This window comes from Gopherus flavomarginatus, chromosome 19 (assembly GCF_025201925.1).
Source record: "Gopherus flavomarginatus isolate rGopFla2 chromosome 19, rGopFla2.mat.asm, whole genome shotgun sequence".
NCBI classification, from domain to species: domain Eukaryota; kingdom Metazoa; phylum Chordata; order Testudines; family Testudinidae; genus Gopherus; species Gopherus flavomarginatus.
Window position 1 is genome coordinate 20505035 of NC_066635.1, and position 15304 is coordinate 20520338.

General features: G+C 40.0%; 1 protein-coding gene across 2 annotated transcripts in view; it reads right to left on the reverse strand.

Annotated features, from left to right (window-relative positions):
• The window catches only part of GDPD1 (glycerophosphodiester phosphodiesterase domain containing 1), a 35349-nt gene that overhangs the window by 7100 nt on the left and 12945 nt on the right, over positions 1 to 15304 (reverse strand). The window contains exons 3-10 of one of the 2 annotated variants that reach the window (XR_007770323.1): positions 14720 to 14855; positions 13846 to 13891; positions 12188 to 12306; positions 8502 to 8591; positions 6295 to 6428; positions 5019 to 5078; positions 3892 to 3943; positions 2098 to 2747 (exon numbers count right to left, since the gene is read on the reverse strand). Coding sequence is in view for 1 of the 2 variants with exons in the window: in XM_050928835.1 (XP_050784792.1) it covers positions 2625 to 2747; positions 3892 to 3943; positions 5019 to 5078; positions 6295 to 6428; positions 8502 to 8591; positions 12188 to 12306; positions 13846 to 13891; positions 14720 to 14855 (760 nt within the window). In the remaining variant the exon portion in view is untranslated. Of the gene's footprint in view, positions 1 to 633; positions 2748 to 3891; positions 3944 to 5018; positions 5079 to 6294; positions 6429 to 8501; positions 8592 to 12187; positions 12307 to 13845; positions 13892 to 14719; positions 14856 to 15304 lie in introns of those variants that run through there. The other variant, XM_050928835.1, reaches the window with a different exon arrangement.

Genomic DNA, 15304 nt, shown 5'->3' on the forward strand with positions numbered 1-15304 from the left:
AGACACAATTAGATCCACATCTATTTAAACCTAGCTACATATTTGCCCAAATCTCTAATGGGGGTTCACTTAAAACATCTTCAGAAGAGGTTTCTTCCATATAATCTACTTAGGAAAAATATTCCTCAGAATACAGATGACATTTAGTAGCTGTTACATACGGTGATTATAATGCACTTGTGAATGTTCATCCATCCAGACAAGCTTAACATTCTAACACTTTACTTTAGAAAGCAGGCCTGCTTGTGCACTAGAACAGCTAACAGGCTGCAAGACTGCTGCTTTGGGGCACAAGATGTGGGGTGGGAGGCTAAGGAGGGAATCAAGATATCCCTTACAAGTTTAAAGGAGGCAGGGAGAAAATGCTTATTTTAAGTCATTCTTTAATTAAAATATTTGTAAGTATATTATTCCTACATCTGCCTAGGTCTTATTATTGAGTGAGGTCACATTCTCACAGCTCAAGTCCCTCAGAAGAGGTCAGGAGCAGATATTATTGTAGTTTAATTCCAGTCATGTCTAATGACTAAGTTACTGAGCCTTTTACAGCTCATTCCATACATACAGACCACATCATTCAAAAAGACATGAAAACAATCAATGCTAAAGTAGTAATGCCAATACACACAAGAAGAAATCAGAAGCTCCAATCTTTATTTGACCTACAGATGCAACTCCTGCTGGTGATAACGGGAAGAGAGAGTGTGCATTTCTAGGGCAATCTCCTTCCCTCGATACTCTAGATTTCCTGGCTTTTCCTAGTAACATTATTTCATCAGTGCGCATGTCTAAATTTCATGTGTAATGAATTTATTATTTTTGGTTCGAGAAAAAAATCCCCTTAAAGATGAGACAGAGCTAATACAAACCACTGCCACTCTGATTGTCAAGATATGTATTGCAAGGTGGGGGGGGGGGGGGGGGGGGGGGGGGAGGGAGGGAAGGGTGTTTTGTTTTTGAAGAGGCAGGACAATTAAGTAAATCTGTTTAAAGGATTGTACACAACAAGTGCTGACCCAGTGGTTCATAATACACATTAAAATGTATATTTGTCCTTCTTGGTAAATTATTTTTAAAGGCTGTTTTCTTCATTGTTCCCAAGTCCCCAGACCAATCTTTGGTCTCATCTTTGGTTCCTCACATTAAATACGATTTCCAATCCATCAACCCAATGGAGATTGTGCCTTAACATCTCAGTCAAGCATTTCATTCCTGTGCTAAGTCTTTGTGCAGATATATTCAACAAAATTGGTGTAGAAAGCGAGATTAAAGTATCTCAGAATTCCTCTGCTACCAACATTCCTCTCCAAGAGGCCCTTGGCTCACATTAGGCATCAACAGCAGTTTTAAAAATATCTCCAAACTCTTTTGGAACTACAGGAGTGAAAAAAAGAAAAAAATCTAAACATTAATTTTCCCTTTGTAAAGATTACTTTAAACACAGAACTGATTTCTGTTTTCCTCAATCAGTGGTAAGCGCAACCCTCCTTTTCTGGAAAACTGGCTAACGAATTGCCAAGGTAGCATTGTGGGCATTATCTACCAAGTGAGCTACACTTAGTCTGTTATTCATTCCAGATTAGCCCTACGGTACCTCCAGCCAGAACTATAGGGTTCTGATTGTGGTAAAGATTATTAAAAAAATGATCTTTAGTTATACTGAAAGAAAGCTGAGAAATGAATCCTTTTGTGGATTTTTCATCTTTAGCACCTTTCAAGTTTAACCTAAACTAATTAATGAAGATATACAAATATATGCAATTTATACAACAAGTCTGGAAACAACTACCTTTTTTAATTTTAAAGCAGTAAAATTGCTTTATAAATTCAGATTTAGACAAAAAAGATTGCAGCCCGTGTCAACAATAAGTAACTTTAAAAAAAAAATAACATAACAATATGATAATTCCAGAAAGGAGGGCTAGATTCTAAAAATACTATGATTTATAGACTGAACTTGATATTATTACACCAAAAAGAGGTCCAAATTACAGCCGGAGACTAACTCCAACATTCTCATTAATAAAAGCAATTAAGTAAACCTATGTTGGTCTAAGGATTTAGTTTTAGTCAAAATACATTACTGTAAGTTACTACCTTTACTGACTACACTTTGCAGGGTAATCTGTCCAGATATCCACAGATCCAATGTCTTACTTTTCCTGTGTGCTAGTTTCTTTTCCTCAATGCAGATTACCTGGAAATCAACAGCCAGCTCAATCAATGAGATGTAATTACAATGACACAGTGCCAGCCATTAATCTCTACCCAACAGCATTTGACTGGAATGCTCGGAATTTGTGACTGGTAAAATACTGCATATTATTTACAAGTACCCTTATCCACCGCCTTCTTTCTATACATCACCATTAGGATAGTGTACTCTTGCTAAACAATCTATTTACAAATGTAAACTATGCAATTAAAATTTTAAATAAATAGAACTATATACAATCTCTACATCATGTAATGATTTGAGGTAACATAACCAAGCTAATTACATCTTTCACCATTGGACAAGTGATTTATCTATATAGTGCTAAAAAATTCTGATGAAGGAACGAAATCCTTGGCTCACTCTGTCCACTTTGTAATGTCTTGCTTGATTTCCCCCCCTCCCCCCTTCATGCTGAATAATTGTGTAAAAACTCCTTGAGCTTTGTTGGATAGTCCGTCATCACTCCAGTTGCTCCCAAATCAAATGCTCTCTTATATTCTTGTTCTTCATTCAGTACCCAAATATACACCTAAAGACAAAAGTACAGAATGGACAGATCATCTAGGAAGTCACTAAAATTAAAAGAAAATGTGCACAAAAATTAAATAAGGAAAATTATGATCTAAATAGTTTAATATTAGCGAAAGGGGAAGCCAGGTATACCTAAGATGCTCACATAATCATGACGTCAACATTATACATAAAAACAGGTACTTGACTGCAAATCTAGGAAAAGAAGTTCTCTAATGACAAATGACAAACTTCAACCTCTAACTGTCTATAGAAGAATGTGAATCTCTCTGTTCAGACGTTTCCAATTAGCACAACTAATATTAGCTAATGCAAAGCTAATAAGGGACACGTGATTTAGCAGGTTTGTAGAGGTTTAAAAAACATCAAATATGAAAAGAAATGTTTTAATAAAATCAAAAAGGGTTTTCAGTTAAAAGGGCTTTCCCCAAGCATCTAAATATTTCTTTACAGTGCATGTGTTAGTGTCTGAGAAACAGAAAGCGACTATAGAATCGAACATGAAACCTATAAATCTGACTACAAAGAGAATAGTATTTCATAATCTAGCTTGACTGCCTGTGATAAATAAGGTACAAAAAGTACACACCAGTGGTGAAAAACTAGTTAGATTTAAAAAAATCTGTTCAATTTGGATAATCTCTAGTATTATTAGCAACAAAGGTAAGGAATTAATTTAAAATGTGTTTATTTTGATAAAATCCCTTTAAATAAATACTTTGGGGGAAGATACTCTTGCCTCACCTCCACTTCCTGCATGGAGCCTTATTAGAAAGTAATTTCATCTGAAAATCTGTTAAAAGCCTTTTCATATTAAAATGTCAAAAAAATAGGTAGTGAAAAGTAAACTACAAATATTAATTAGTAATCAGATGCAAGGCTAAACTTAATCCACTGCAACTTTTATACATACCATAAAGATCTGAATAAAGAGGACGCCTACAGTAAAATTGTACACACCAAGAACCCCTTCAACTATTAGGAAGATCTGGCTGATCTAACTGCTTTCAGTTCCTATCTTCAGGCCTACTTTTAGGAATAAGGGGAGTGGTAGTGGGAAGATGGAGTCAAACTTTTAAGAATATTAACAAAATGCCATGTAACTATGAAACAGCTTGACTTCTGGTTTTATCACACTGTACCTGAATGCCCCGAGCAGTGAGGTGATCAAACAATGCTTTCCTCATTAACAATCTGCAGCAGTGAGAAAAAAACTATTATTTTTACAGGACCCAAAGCATGCTAAGCATCTTAGACCATGTTGAATTCTCAACATCTGTATGCTCTGTGGCAACTGCTCCATATCACACAGTTTCAAGGGCTTCCAATGAGGCACTCTGCTTAAAAGCCTAAGTAATTAAAACTTCCAACCTAGCTACAGCTAGGAAGCACAGTAAACAGCATTCCAAACTATTTGCATTAGTAGTGTATTTCTGTGATTCATTAACTCCTCTCCCCACAAACAAGCTCAACTCCAGGTAGGAATCCTTTTTTTTTTCAAAAAAAATAAAAAGGAGGTCTTTATACTTTATAGCAGCACCATTCTACAACAACATCAGTGAAATATGAATTAAGGAGCACCACCATTAGGCAAGATTCTTATCTGATTTACACACTTAGAATAATCCTTTTTAGCCTCAAGAAGAACTTCATCCTTGATGCCAACAGACATGAAATTTTTCTTAAGTGACCTCCCATTAAACCAGGTTGCCTATCAGAGATCTTTACTTGGGTTACAGAAGTAGTGAGACACACACAAAAAAAAAGATTAGATCAAGTCCAACTCCTGCAACTTTTGGATTTAGTGACCCTGCAGAAGACACACATTTAACACTATCTTTTAAGGTCAAGCAAAGCTGTACAGGATATCTTGTGGACACCATGAAATGACCACATGAAGTAAGAGGCCAGATTTTGAAGCCACTCACACCCATGTAAATGGAGAGTAACTCCACTAAAGTAAAAAGAGTAATTCAGGATAATCTTATGGGTATAAGCAAGATAAGAATCTGCCGAGTGACAGTGCTCTTTCATGCATATTTCACTGTATAAATGTACATGTAATATGAAATATAAATCTACAAAAGATATTCCCCCATGTGCTGCAGGAGATGCATACTGGCATTACCTCAAACATACAAAATACCAAAATTTGACAATATACAAAATATGGTTAATTTCACAATAGTAACTCTGTACTAGTCACTTGAGGCAATAATCACAATGTATATAGAAAATGAAGTGTATCAGGGAAATATTGAAGTCTTACACATCAGCAAGCCAGATAACAAATTTTTGGCTTCTTGTCATCTTCTCTGGTTCTTTCAGCCTAAGAAAAGAAAAAGGAACTTAAATTTACCTCAGCACAGAAAAGTGCTATTTCAGACTATGTTCACGCAAAAGAAGTGTGCTGGATCAGTCTTTTGAGTTCAAAAGCAGTTTCTCTATCACCCACAAGAGTATGGGAAGAAGAATCTTCCCTTGGCTCTGAGACCAATGACTTGGATTGTGCCACACAGGAGAAACGCGTAACTTTAGGTGGAAGGCAGGAGAGATGGAGACCTAGAGGCAATTTCAACTAATCGTTTAGGCAAAGGAATGACAAATCAAGAGATCCTGAGATATAAAACAAGCTCTGATAATACCATGCTTTTTGGCCTTCATTGGCTCACTTCATCCCCGTGTCAGTTTCAACATCTGATAAAAGGTAGGTAGATGGTGTCAGAATAATTTCTTTTTGCAGCACTGAAGAATGTATCACTATATAAATGCTAGATAGTGCTCTTTAGCTAAACTCAGCATAAATGGTGTCTGCAAAGACAGCTGCTTTTCTTTGTGGGATGATATGTTAGGGAGACTGCTGTAAACAGGAAATGTGCTGGGTGCACATAGTTAAACAAACATCCCACTGCTAACCACTAAAAAAAAAAAAAATCAAGGATGTCAAGTAGACGTTTCTTAAGTGAAGAATAGAAACTTTTGCTTAGACATGCACAAAAAAAACCCAACACATCAGAGAATACATGAATCTTCATCTGTTTTGGAAGAAATGCTCTCTCTGACCACAGATATTATCTTACATTCATACGGTGCCTTTTACCAAAAGCACTTTACCCAATAATTAAAAATAGTAATTATTTCTCTCACCTATGAAAGGCAGACACCTCTCAGTTTTAATAGCACACAGCAACACCACACAAACATTTAGGACAACAGGGGAAGAATACTTGAAATCAATTACCCAAACAGGCCTGGACACTGAAGTCAAACTCTCTACTCCTGCTAGATGTGGGATGGAATCTTTAGATGTTTAAACGTACTAATTAAATACTGACCAAAGGGAACAGTGCCACATACTAGATCACTAACACCACTTATTTTAGCATTCAGATTTCCTTGGAAGTCTCCATACAAGTGTTGCCCCAAATTGACCATATATAGCTGGAGAAATGTAACTAGATCAGAGCAGAAGACTGCAAGGACATTTTATTGCCTTGCTGTTATGTCACTGGAATGACAGCCTGATGAGTGTGTAAATCACTTACTTCAGGATGATTGAGGGCATAGGAATTTCTAAGAATTCCTCCCTGATGGGAATGAATGGCAGCAGACCAGTGTAAAACAAGCCAACAAGAAGCAGGACACGTTTCAAACAGAAAAGGATAGGAATATCAGCATTCTGTAAAAACACATAGAAAAATAATGCAAGCTATTTATTAGGTCGTTGAAGCTTTCGTATCAAAACAATCTTCAGCAAATCAATGTGTTGTAAAGTTTAACATTTGTGCTTAAAGACATAAAACATCTAGCAGAGTTGCCAACTGTCCAAGTTTGCTGGGTCTGCCTTTGATTTGTGTAGTCCCAGCTAAAGTTTCAAGCAATTGGAAGAGGCAGTAGCTTCCGCAAAAGAGCCAGCCATTGCCTGTGGTCTCCATCCCCTGCCTCTGTAATCTGATAAAATTCTGGGGAAAACCAGAAGGACATTCTGACACTAAGCACTTCCTGTCTCTCATATTTTCATTACCATAGGAGCTGCGCATGCACAAAGGGGCGCTGTTCAGCTTCAGAGCACAGATGAGCTGAGCACCCTCACAGAAAACCAAAAGGGGAGAATCCAGGCACCACTGGGTGCCTACTGAGTGTGGTTCTGACTGGCTCCAGGGCAGTCATCAGCCTGGGGAAGAGGGCTTCGGACAAGAGAAACCAACTGCCACTCTAGCAAATCCAGCTCAGCTGTGACTGGGAAACAAAGACACTCAGAAAATAAAAGACTCTGAGGAACAGAAGAGACAGCAGGATTCAGAGGACAGAAGTGAGAAAGGCAACAGTCCTTATTCCTTCCCCACAATCCACTCGATAGATTGATTTCTCTTCCCACTCCACCAATTTTTTTCCTCCAGTATTATTGATCCCATATCACAGATGTATGCAATACTACTGTGCAGTGGGTAGATCTTGCTTAAAAAAAAAAAAACCAAACAAGCCAGTGGGTATCTACACACAAAAGTTGTACTGTTTTAACTATAAAGTGGTACAATTCTCCTATTACAGACACAATCATACCAGAATTAAAGGTGCTTGTAACTGGTATAGCTTATTCCTGTACAAGAAGAGGAATAAGCTGTATCGGTATAGGTCACCTTTACACCAGTAAAAGGGACGGTCTGTATGAAAACAGAGTGCCTGGCATGCTGGGGTGTAAATCAAACCCACAGTAGCCTGCTGCACACTAAGTGTCACTGTAGACCCTGCTGCCGAGCACTGTGGGTTCTGCAGTGCACTATGAGCTACCCCACTTTGCAATAGGAGTAGATTAAAGCACACTAGAGAACTTTGGGCGCACATCATCAGGGTTCCCATGGATAGTTAGTGCACAGCAGGCTAGCACAATGTAGATTAACACTCCAGTTTGCCAGGCACTGTTTGTACAGATAAACCCTAACTGCACCTATGCTAGGACTGTTGTCCAAATTGAACAATTTTCAGTAGAAAAATTATACCACCATCAAAGTAGTTAAATTGGTGTAAAGACTGTGTAGATCAAGCCTAAAAGTCCCTCCCACAAACATCTTACAGCCTAAAGGCATAATACTCAGGGCATTACAATCCAGAACAGCACAGCACAGAGACAGTTGTGGGTAGGCTTTATGACTTGAATGTTTTTTCATAGAGCAAGTGAGTTTTCAGGAAACCTGTGAAGGAGAGGAAGTGCCCCTGGTACCCCTCAGCTGGAAGGCCATTGGTGAGACTAGCAGCACAAATTAAAGCGTGTAATGGGACAGCATGGAATCCGGAGAGAACTTCAGTAGGATTGTAAGAGTAGGATGGGGAGTTGAAAGAGATGGAGGAGTAGAGAGATTTGAAAGCAGGGGGTGGAATATTTAACTTGATGGAGAAAGACAGCGGAAGCCAAGAAAGAGGTCAGAGAAAGATGTGGAAGAACAATGTGTGGGTCTCACTCTCAAGCATCAATTAAATACATTCATATGTATGAAAATTAACATAAGTCATTTTAAAAAGTTAGGACAAAAAAGCAAGTGTCAATATTTTATTTAATTTATATTTTACTGTGTGGAAGAGTTAATACCATATTGGTACCACAGTTCTGACCACCGGTGAAAAACCTGAGTAAATGGCTAAATGCTCAGCATTTACAGAAAAATACTGCATCAACCAACCACCATACAGTTACAGACAGACTAGGTGGAGAGACTGATCCTTAACAAGGGCATAGTTATTTCTTGGTGCTTACCTCTTTATGACACTTCTCCACAATCTCATAATTGACATTGCCCCACACTGTCAAATGTTCTCGTTTGTACTGGCTCACCAACTCTGAAACCTGCGATCAGTAATCAAAAAGCAGAATCCTGACATTTATTCACTGATACCACCCATTTGAGATACGTTTATTCTACATCACTTGCACAACTATTCATTGGGAGCTCAATATACTGCAATTTATTATAACAGAGTTCCTTCAGAAAAAGATAGCTCTTCATACTCTCTCCCACCACTTTAACAGCCACTTCTAGGACGGGATGCAGCAGCTGTTCAGCACAGCATTTCAGGATAAGAGATAAAGAATACTGAGACACTGTTATTAGTGGCTATAACTAGAGCCCTTTTTGGGAACCAGCATCCTGGTTACCTAGGACATGTAGGGGCACTGGGTGTAGTTAGAGTAGGAAGGAATTGGGTAATGTGACTGGGTTTGAAAGGTTAACGGAGATCACTTGCACCTTAGGGAGTCTGATGAGCTAATGAAGTAATTAGCTAATGAGCTGGATAGCTCAGAGAAAAAAGCAAGCAGTATAAAAGGCTGAGTCAGGGAGCAGGAGGGAGCCCCCATCTATCTGCTGCTACATTGTGTTGTACATGGAGCATAAGGCAAGAAATAATAATAAAGACTCTTGGTGAAGGTACCCTAGAGGAGCACGTTATGCTGTTTAAAAACCAGGTGGGCTTTACCAGCCAGCCATATCAGAGGTTTCTCTCTTCTATCAAGTGCTGTTATCTTTACCTAAATAGCATACAGTACACAATATCTAGATGCCAGTGTCCGCAATTGTCAGGACCTCCATTTTGCATCTCATCTTAAAGATGCCTCTAGCAAAACAGCATCCCCTTCCTATTGCTGTGAGGAGGCACAGGTTCAATCCTGACTCAGGGGAAAAAACGATTACTCACCTTCTCGTAACTGTTGTTCTTCCAGATATGTTGTTCATGTCCATTCCAATTAGGTGCGAGTGCACAGCATGCACAGTCATCGGAACATTTTCCCTTAGCAGCTCCCATCAGGTCAGCTGTGGAGTTCCCTGGAGTGGCGCCTTCATGGAGCTCAATACATGATCCAGCCCCTTCTCAGTTGCTTCTTGCCGGCTACTCCGACAGAGGGGTAGAAGGATGGGTATTGGAATGGACATGAATAACACATCTTGAAGAATAGTAACAAGAAGGTGAGTAACTGTTTTTTCTTCGAGTGTTTGTTCATGTCAATTCCAATTAGGTGACTCCCAAGCTCCACCCCCCCGTGAGGTCAGAGCTAAGGAACCACTGATTGGAGCACCGCTCTACCGAATCCTGCATCATCTCTGGTGTGCTGGGTAATAGCATGAGAGGTGAATGTATGTACCGAGGACCACGTTGCTGCCCTGCAAATTTCATGTATCAGGACCTTGGCCAGGAACACCGATGATGAGGCCTGTACTCTCGTGGCCGTTAAGTGCCAGGGCTGGGACCTTGGCCAGCTCATAGCACGTGTGGGTGCAGGATGTGATCCAGGAAAATATTTTTTGAGATGAGACCAAGAGTCCTTTCATCCGGTCTGCTACCGCTACGAACAGCTGGTTCGACTTTCTGAACGGCTTAGTGTGCTTGATCAGAACGCTAGTGCCCGTTAAACATCCAATGAACGTAATCTCTGCTGTCGACTACTGGCATGAAGCTTAGGATAGAAGACAGGTAGAAAAATGTCTTGGCTAATATGGAAGTGTGATACTACCTTGGGAAGAAAAGATGAGTGAGGCCCGAGTTGCCACCTCATCTTTGTGGAAGACCGCGTAGGGTGGATTGGAGGTAAGGACCTTTAGCTCTGACACCTTTCTGACTGACGTGATGGCAACCACAATAGAGAAGGGAGCAAGTCACTAACAGTTCAAAAGTGGGCCCCATTAATTTGGAGAGAACCAGATTGAGGTCCCATGCCGGGATAGGCTGTCTAGTCCAAGGATGTAGGCGTTCCAGACCCTTGAGGAAATGGCCTACCATGGGGTTAGCAAATATGGATGTACCACACGCTCCCAAGTGGAAGGCTGACATAGCAGCACGATGCAACTTGATGGATGACACTGCCAGTCTGTGTTGTTTCAGGTACAGAAGGTACTCTAGAATGAGCGGTATAGAACCCTGTAGTGGAAGTATATGCTGCTGGGCACACCAGTAACCTTTTTCCACTTAGCTAGATATGTGGCCCTAATAGATGGTTTCCTACTGCCAAGTAGGACCTCCCTTACTAGTTCTGACCACAGAAGCTCCACGGGGTTTAACAATGAAGCTACCAGGCTGTGAGATGGAAGGACTGGGGGGTCTGGGTGATGAAGGCAACTATAGTCCCAAGTGATCAGATTGGAGTGCAGTGGTAACTCAACTGGGGTGTCCACTGACAGTTCCAAGAGTGTGGTGTACCAATGTTGTCAGGGCCACACTAGGGCCACCAGATTTACTTCCGCTCTGTCCCTGTGGACCTTGAGAAGTACCTTGTGCACAAGAGGGATTGGAGGAAAGGCATATAACAGGCGGCCTCCCCAGTGAAGCAGAAGTGCATCCGTGATCGAGCCAGGACTGTACTTCTGGAAGGAGCAGAACATTGGACACTTGGGGAACTGTTGACAGGCTGAAGGGGAGGACCATGAACTGATGTTTTTGGTCAACCACAAACTGTAGAAATTATCTGTGTGCAGGTTGAATAGCTATGTGAAAGTACACATCTTTCATGTCAAGAGCGGCGTACCAGTCTCCCGGATCCCGAGAAGGGATAATTGTACTTAGGGAGACCACGCAGAACTTCAACTTTATCATGAATTTGTTGAGTCCTTGCAGGTCTAGGATGGGTCTGAGACCCCTCTTGCTTTGGGAATTAGGAAATAACAGGAACAGAATCCCTTGCGCCATAGCTCTTGAAGAACCTCCTCCACTGCCCCTGATGCAAGGAGCATCTGCACTTTCTGGAAAAGGAGTTGCTTGTGAGAAGGGTCCCTGAAGAGAGATGGGGTTTGGTGGTCCGCAACAGATTGTGGATGAAGAGCAGATTCCATGAGCAACTGCTTCAATCAGAAATCTCCCTCTTTTAGCTCTGGGGTGGAAAGCCCTGCAGATCTTGCACCTGTCTGTCTGGTTCACCTCCCCTAGAAACTTCAGACATGAGTTGTGGGAGTCACTCATTAGTGTAGCTTGCTGCAGGTTCTGCAGGGTTTAAATACCGCTCTCAAAACCTCACTATATTTTCTAACAACCAAGACTAACCACAAATAAACTAGGCTAAACTAACTATATGAAAGAACACTAAGGGAAGCACTTGCTAGGCAAGCGATTGAAGTTCCAATGACCATCACTGGTAGTAAGAAGAAACTGAGGAGGGGCTGGGTCAGCAGGGTCATATATTGAGTGCCATGAAGGCGCCACTCCAGGGGGCTCCAGAGCTGACCCAACGTGAGCTGCTCAGGGATAACTTTCCAACGACTGTGCATGCAGCATGCACACACCTAATTGGAACTGACATGAACAAGTACTCAAAGAAGAACACCACCTTCTACTGAATCATCAGTTCTACTTCCTGTAATCTCTCATCCAAGTACAGATTAGATGTGACCTTTGCGCAATTTTATTCCAATGCAATTCAAGGTGCTAATCTTGGGCAGCAGGTACTGTGTTGTGCACCTTTTTAATCAGCACATTGTTGTTCACTTTGATGTCAATGTTGACTGGAGTATTTGGAAATGCCTCAAACACCTCCTTCAGCAGTGGAAGGCGATTGTCTTCACCCTCACAGTGGCATTCTGGAAAGCAAATGGAGTTGTGTCACTGCTGTGATTTGCCTCTCAATATTTTGCAGATAAAAGCAAATCTATAGAGCACTCAACATTTTGATCAAGAACCTAAAAGAAATATAGTTCTGAAAAGCTAGCATACTCCTCGTAATGAAAAAAAAAACCCCTGCAACTATCTAAGTGAATCAAAATCATTATCAAGGCCAATCCTATGGTCCAGCATACAGTGCAATATGCTACCCTCAGATGCTCATACTTGGGGGAACAAAATAAACCCTCCTGGACCAGCATACTTGTATAGGAATCTGGAAAGCATACACATATTTAGTTCTAATTTTTAACCTGGATGTGTGAACTCATAAGGTGCCAAATGCCAAGTATAAAAATCCATCCTATGAAAATGATGCGGCAGAGTTCATCATTTCAATGTCCACCCTATTCAAATCCTAAGTTAATGGTCACTCTCAACTTCCAACAGCTCCAACCTGCTAAATTTAATGGTTAACAGATAATGATAAACAGAAGATGGGACTAATAGAAAGAAGAATAGATAGGTATCATCTAAAAAAGAAAGTGTATTCTCTTCTCAAACTTATATTTACTGAGGAAGCATTATCTAGTGGTTGGAGAAGGGAACAGGAGCCAGGAAATCCAGGTTTCAGTCCCACAGATGCTATGTTACCTTGGGCAAGTCAGTTGATCTTTGTACCCTTATTTCCTCATTTGGGAAACAGCATAATTGTGAAGCTTCACTTAGTGGTTTTTTAAATGCTTTAAGATTCCTGATGGAAATCTTGAATAACCTTGGGCACATCTGAAACAATGCTGAGGACCATTAATACTAAATACAGATACTAAGTCCTTCAATTTAGCCCATTTGATAAAGTCTTCAGAGGTTCTGAGGCGGGGGAATTACTCTTAATTTGAGTTTGTCAACATGGTGAACATGATCTATTTAAGTAGCAGCCTGAGAATAAGCACCTTGTTTTCAGGAGGAGTATTTTCACCATTTTATATGCTTTCCTCCTCTTACAGCTATATTGGTGCTTCGCTTAAACGCACTAATAGAGCAACTCACTCTCTCCATTCCTTCTGCTAAAAATGCATTTGTGTCAGCCAGCATATTGCAGAAGTCTCTACAGTGTAGTAGATCCAAAAAAATCTCTTGAAGTCACAAGCAGATAACACACTAGCCAAATGCCATGAGTTGGAAAGAGAAAAACCATTCCTCCCCTCCCCCATATCAGGGATCACAAATCAACAATCTTAAAAGAAATCACAGGGGAATTGAAAAGTGGATGTACCTATTGCATGGAAGTAACTGAACAGGAAAATCTCTCTTGCCAAGTAAACATCTTAAATTAAATCACTACCCACTGATGTGGAATATATCAATTTTTTTAAATCAAGGCAGATGATTTAAACAAACAATCTTCCATTTCATTTGCCAGAATAAGAACTGTGCTATTGTTAATTAATGGAAAAATATTGTAAATGCTGTTGCAATTTAAAATAATAGGTTTACCTACAAAGAAACAAAAAGATTACCTTTCTGAAAGGTGACATCCAATTTGCACAGATATGGTGGGAGTTCCTTAAAAAAACAAACAGAAAAAATGAACATTAGCAAAAATACACACAAACAGTCATTGTTTTTCTTGAAACACATGGAGCATAACAAATTTCAAGCCACAAATCATATGAACACTGATTATCTTGAAAAGATAACTAACAGTTTGTATATATTTATAAGGTCTCCTTGCCTCTGTATTAGAAATAGTTTTGCGAGTTGTTTGCACAATGACACAAAGCAGAATGAATATTCTAAGAGCTACCCTAGCAGCAACTGGATAAATCAAAGAATGATTTTGAATTTATCATCTATGGGCTCATCTACATTACCCGCTGGATTGACGAGCAGCGATCGGTTTATTATGTCTAGTCTAGACGTCGTTATAAATTGACTGCTGAGTGCTCTCCCGTCAACTCCGGTACTGCACCGGTGCAAGAAGCGGAGTCGATGGGGGAGCGTCAGTCGTTGACTCAGCACAGTGAAGACACTGCAGTAAGTAGAGCTAAGTACATCGACTTCAGCTACATTATTCATGTAACTGAAGTTGTGTAACTTAGATCGATTTCCCGCAGCCCCCAGTGTAGACCAGGCCTAAGACTTTGGTAATTCTATTAAAATGTTAGTGAAAAATTACAGTTCTGCAAGAGATGTATTTTTAAAATAATGGCTCAGTATTTAGGTATTGAAGGACACTCTACAAACGCAAGACAACACTTTGGAAATCACAAGTGCAGTGTCCTTTGCTTCCTTCCCTAGCCTAATGTCTTAAAGCAATATATATCTGTTGTCTATTTTTTAACCATTAGGTTTTGTGGGGTTTTTTTTTTTTTTTAATTTTCTTAAACTTACCGAGTACTTGAGGTCAGATATACTGATGTCAACTCCAGTTGCTCTCTTCAGATTCTCGTCATGCGATATCACTACTTGTTCGTCTTTTGTCAGATGACAGTCTAGCTCCAACATATCTGTCCCCACATTAACTGCACTGCAGCAAGCCAGAAAGCAGTCTTGAACCACAAGTACTTTGTGGAATGCACAAATAATTTAAAAACACACAAACTTTTATCCAGTGAACTTGGTCCTGGTGAAACCAAGAGACTTTAAATTATTTACATGTATACCATTTGAAGATGAGGAACAGCAAAGTTAACAACTTGCACAAGACCAGTGTCAAAATCAGTGTCAAAGCTGGGATTTGAACTTGGAAGCTCCTGACTCCCTGGCCCCTGTACTGTCTAAGCCTCAACACACAGTCTTGCTAATCTCTCTCAACCCAGAGGGACAAACTTTAAAGGGTGACAGGGTACTTCACTCTCCATTGTCACAGTTTAGTAATTTTGGCATCTGACACTTTCTGGCCTCAGCATATTTACTGTTAGGAAAATTATAAATTTAAACACTCTTTAATGAAAATTATTTGAACGGTATAGGTTT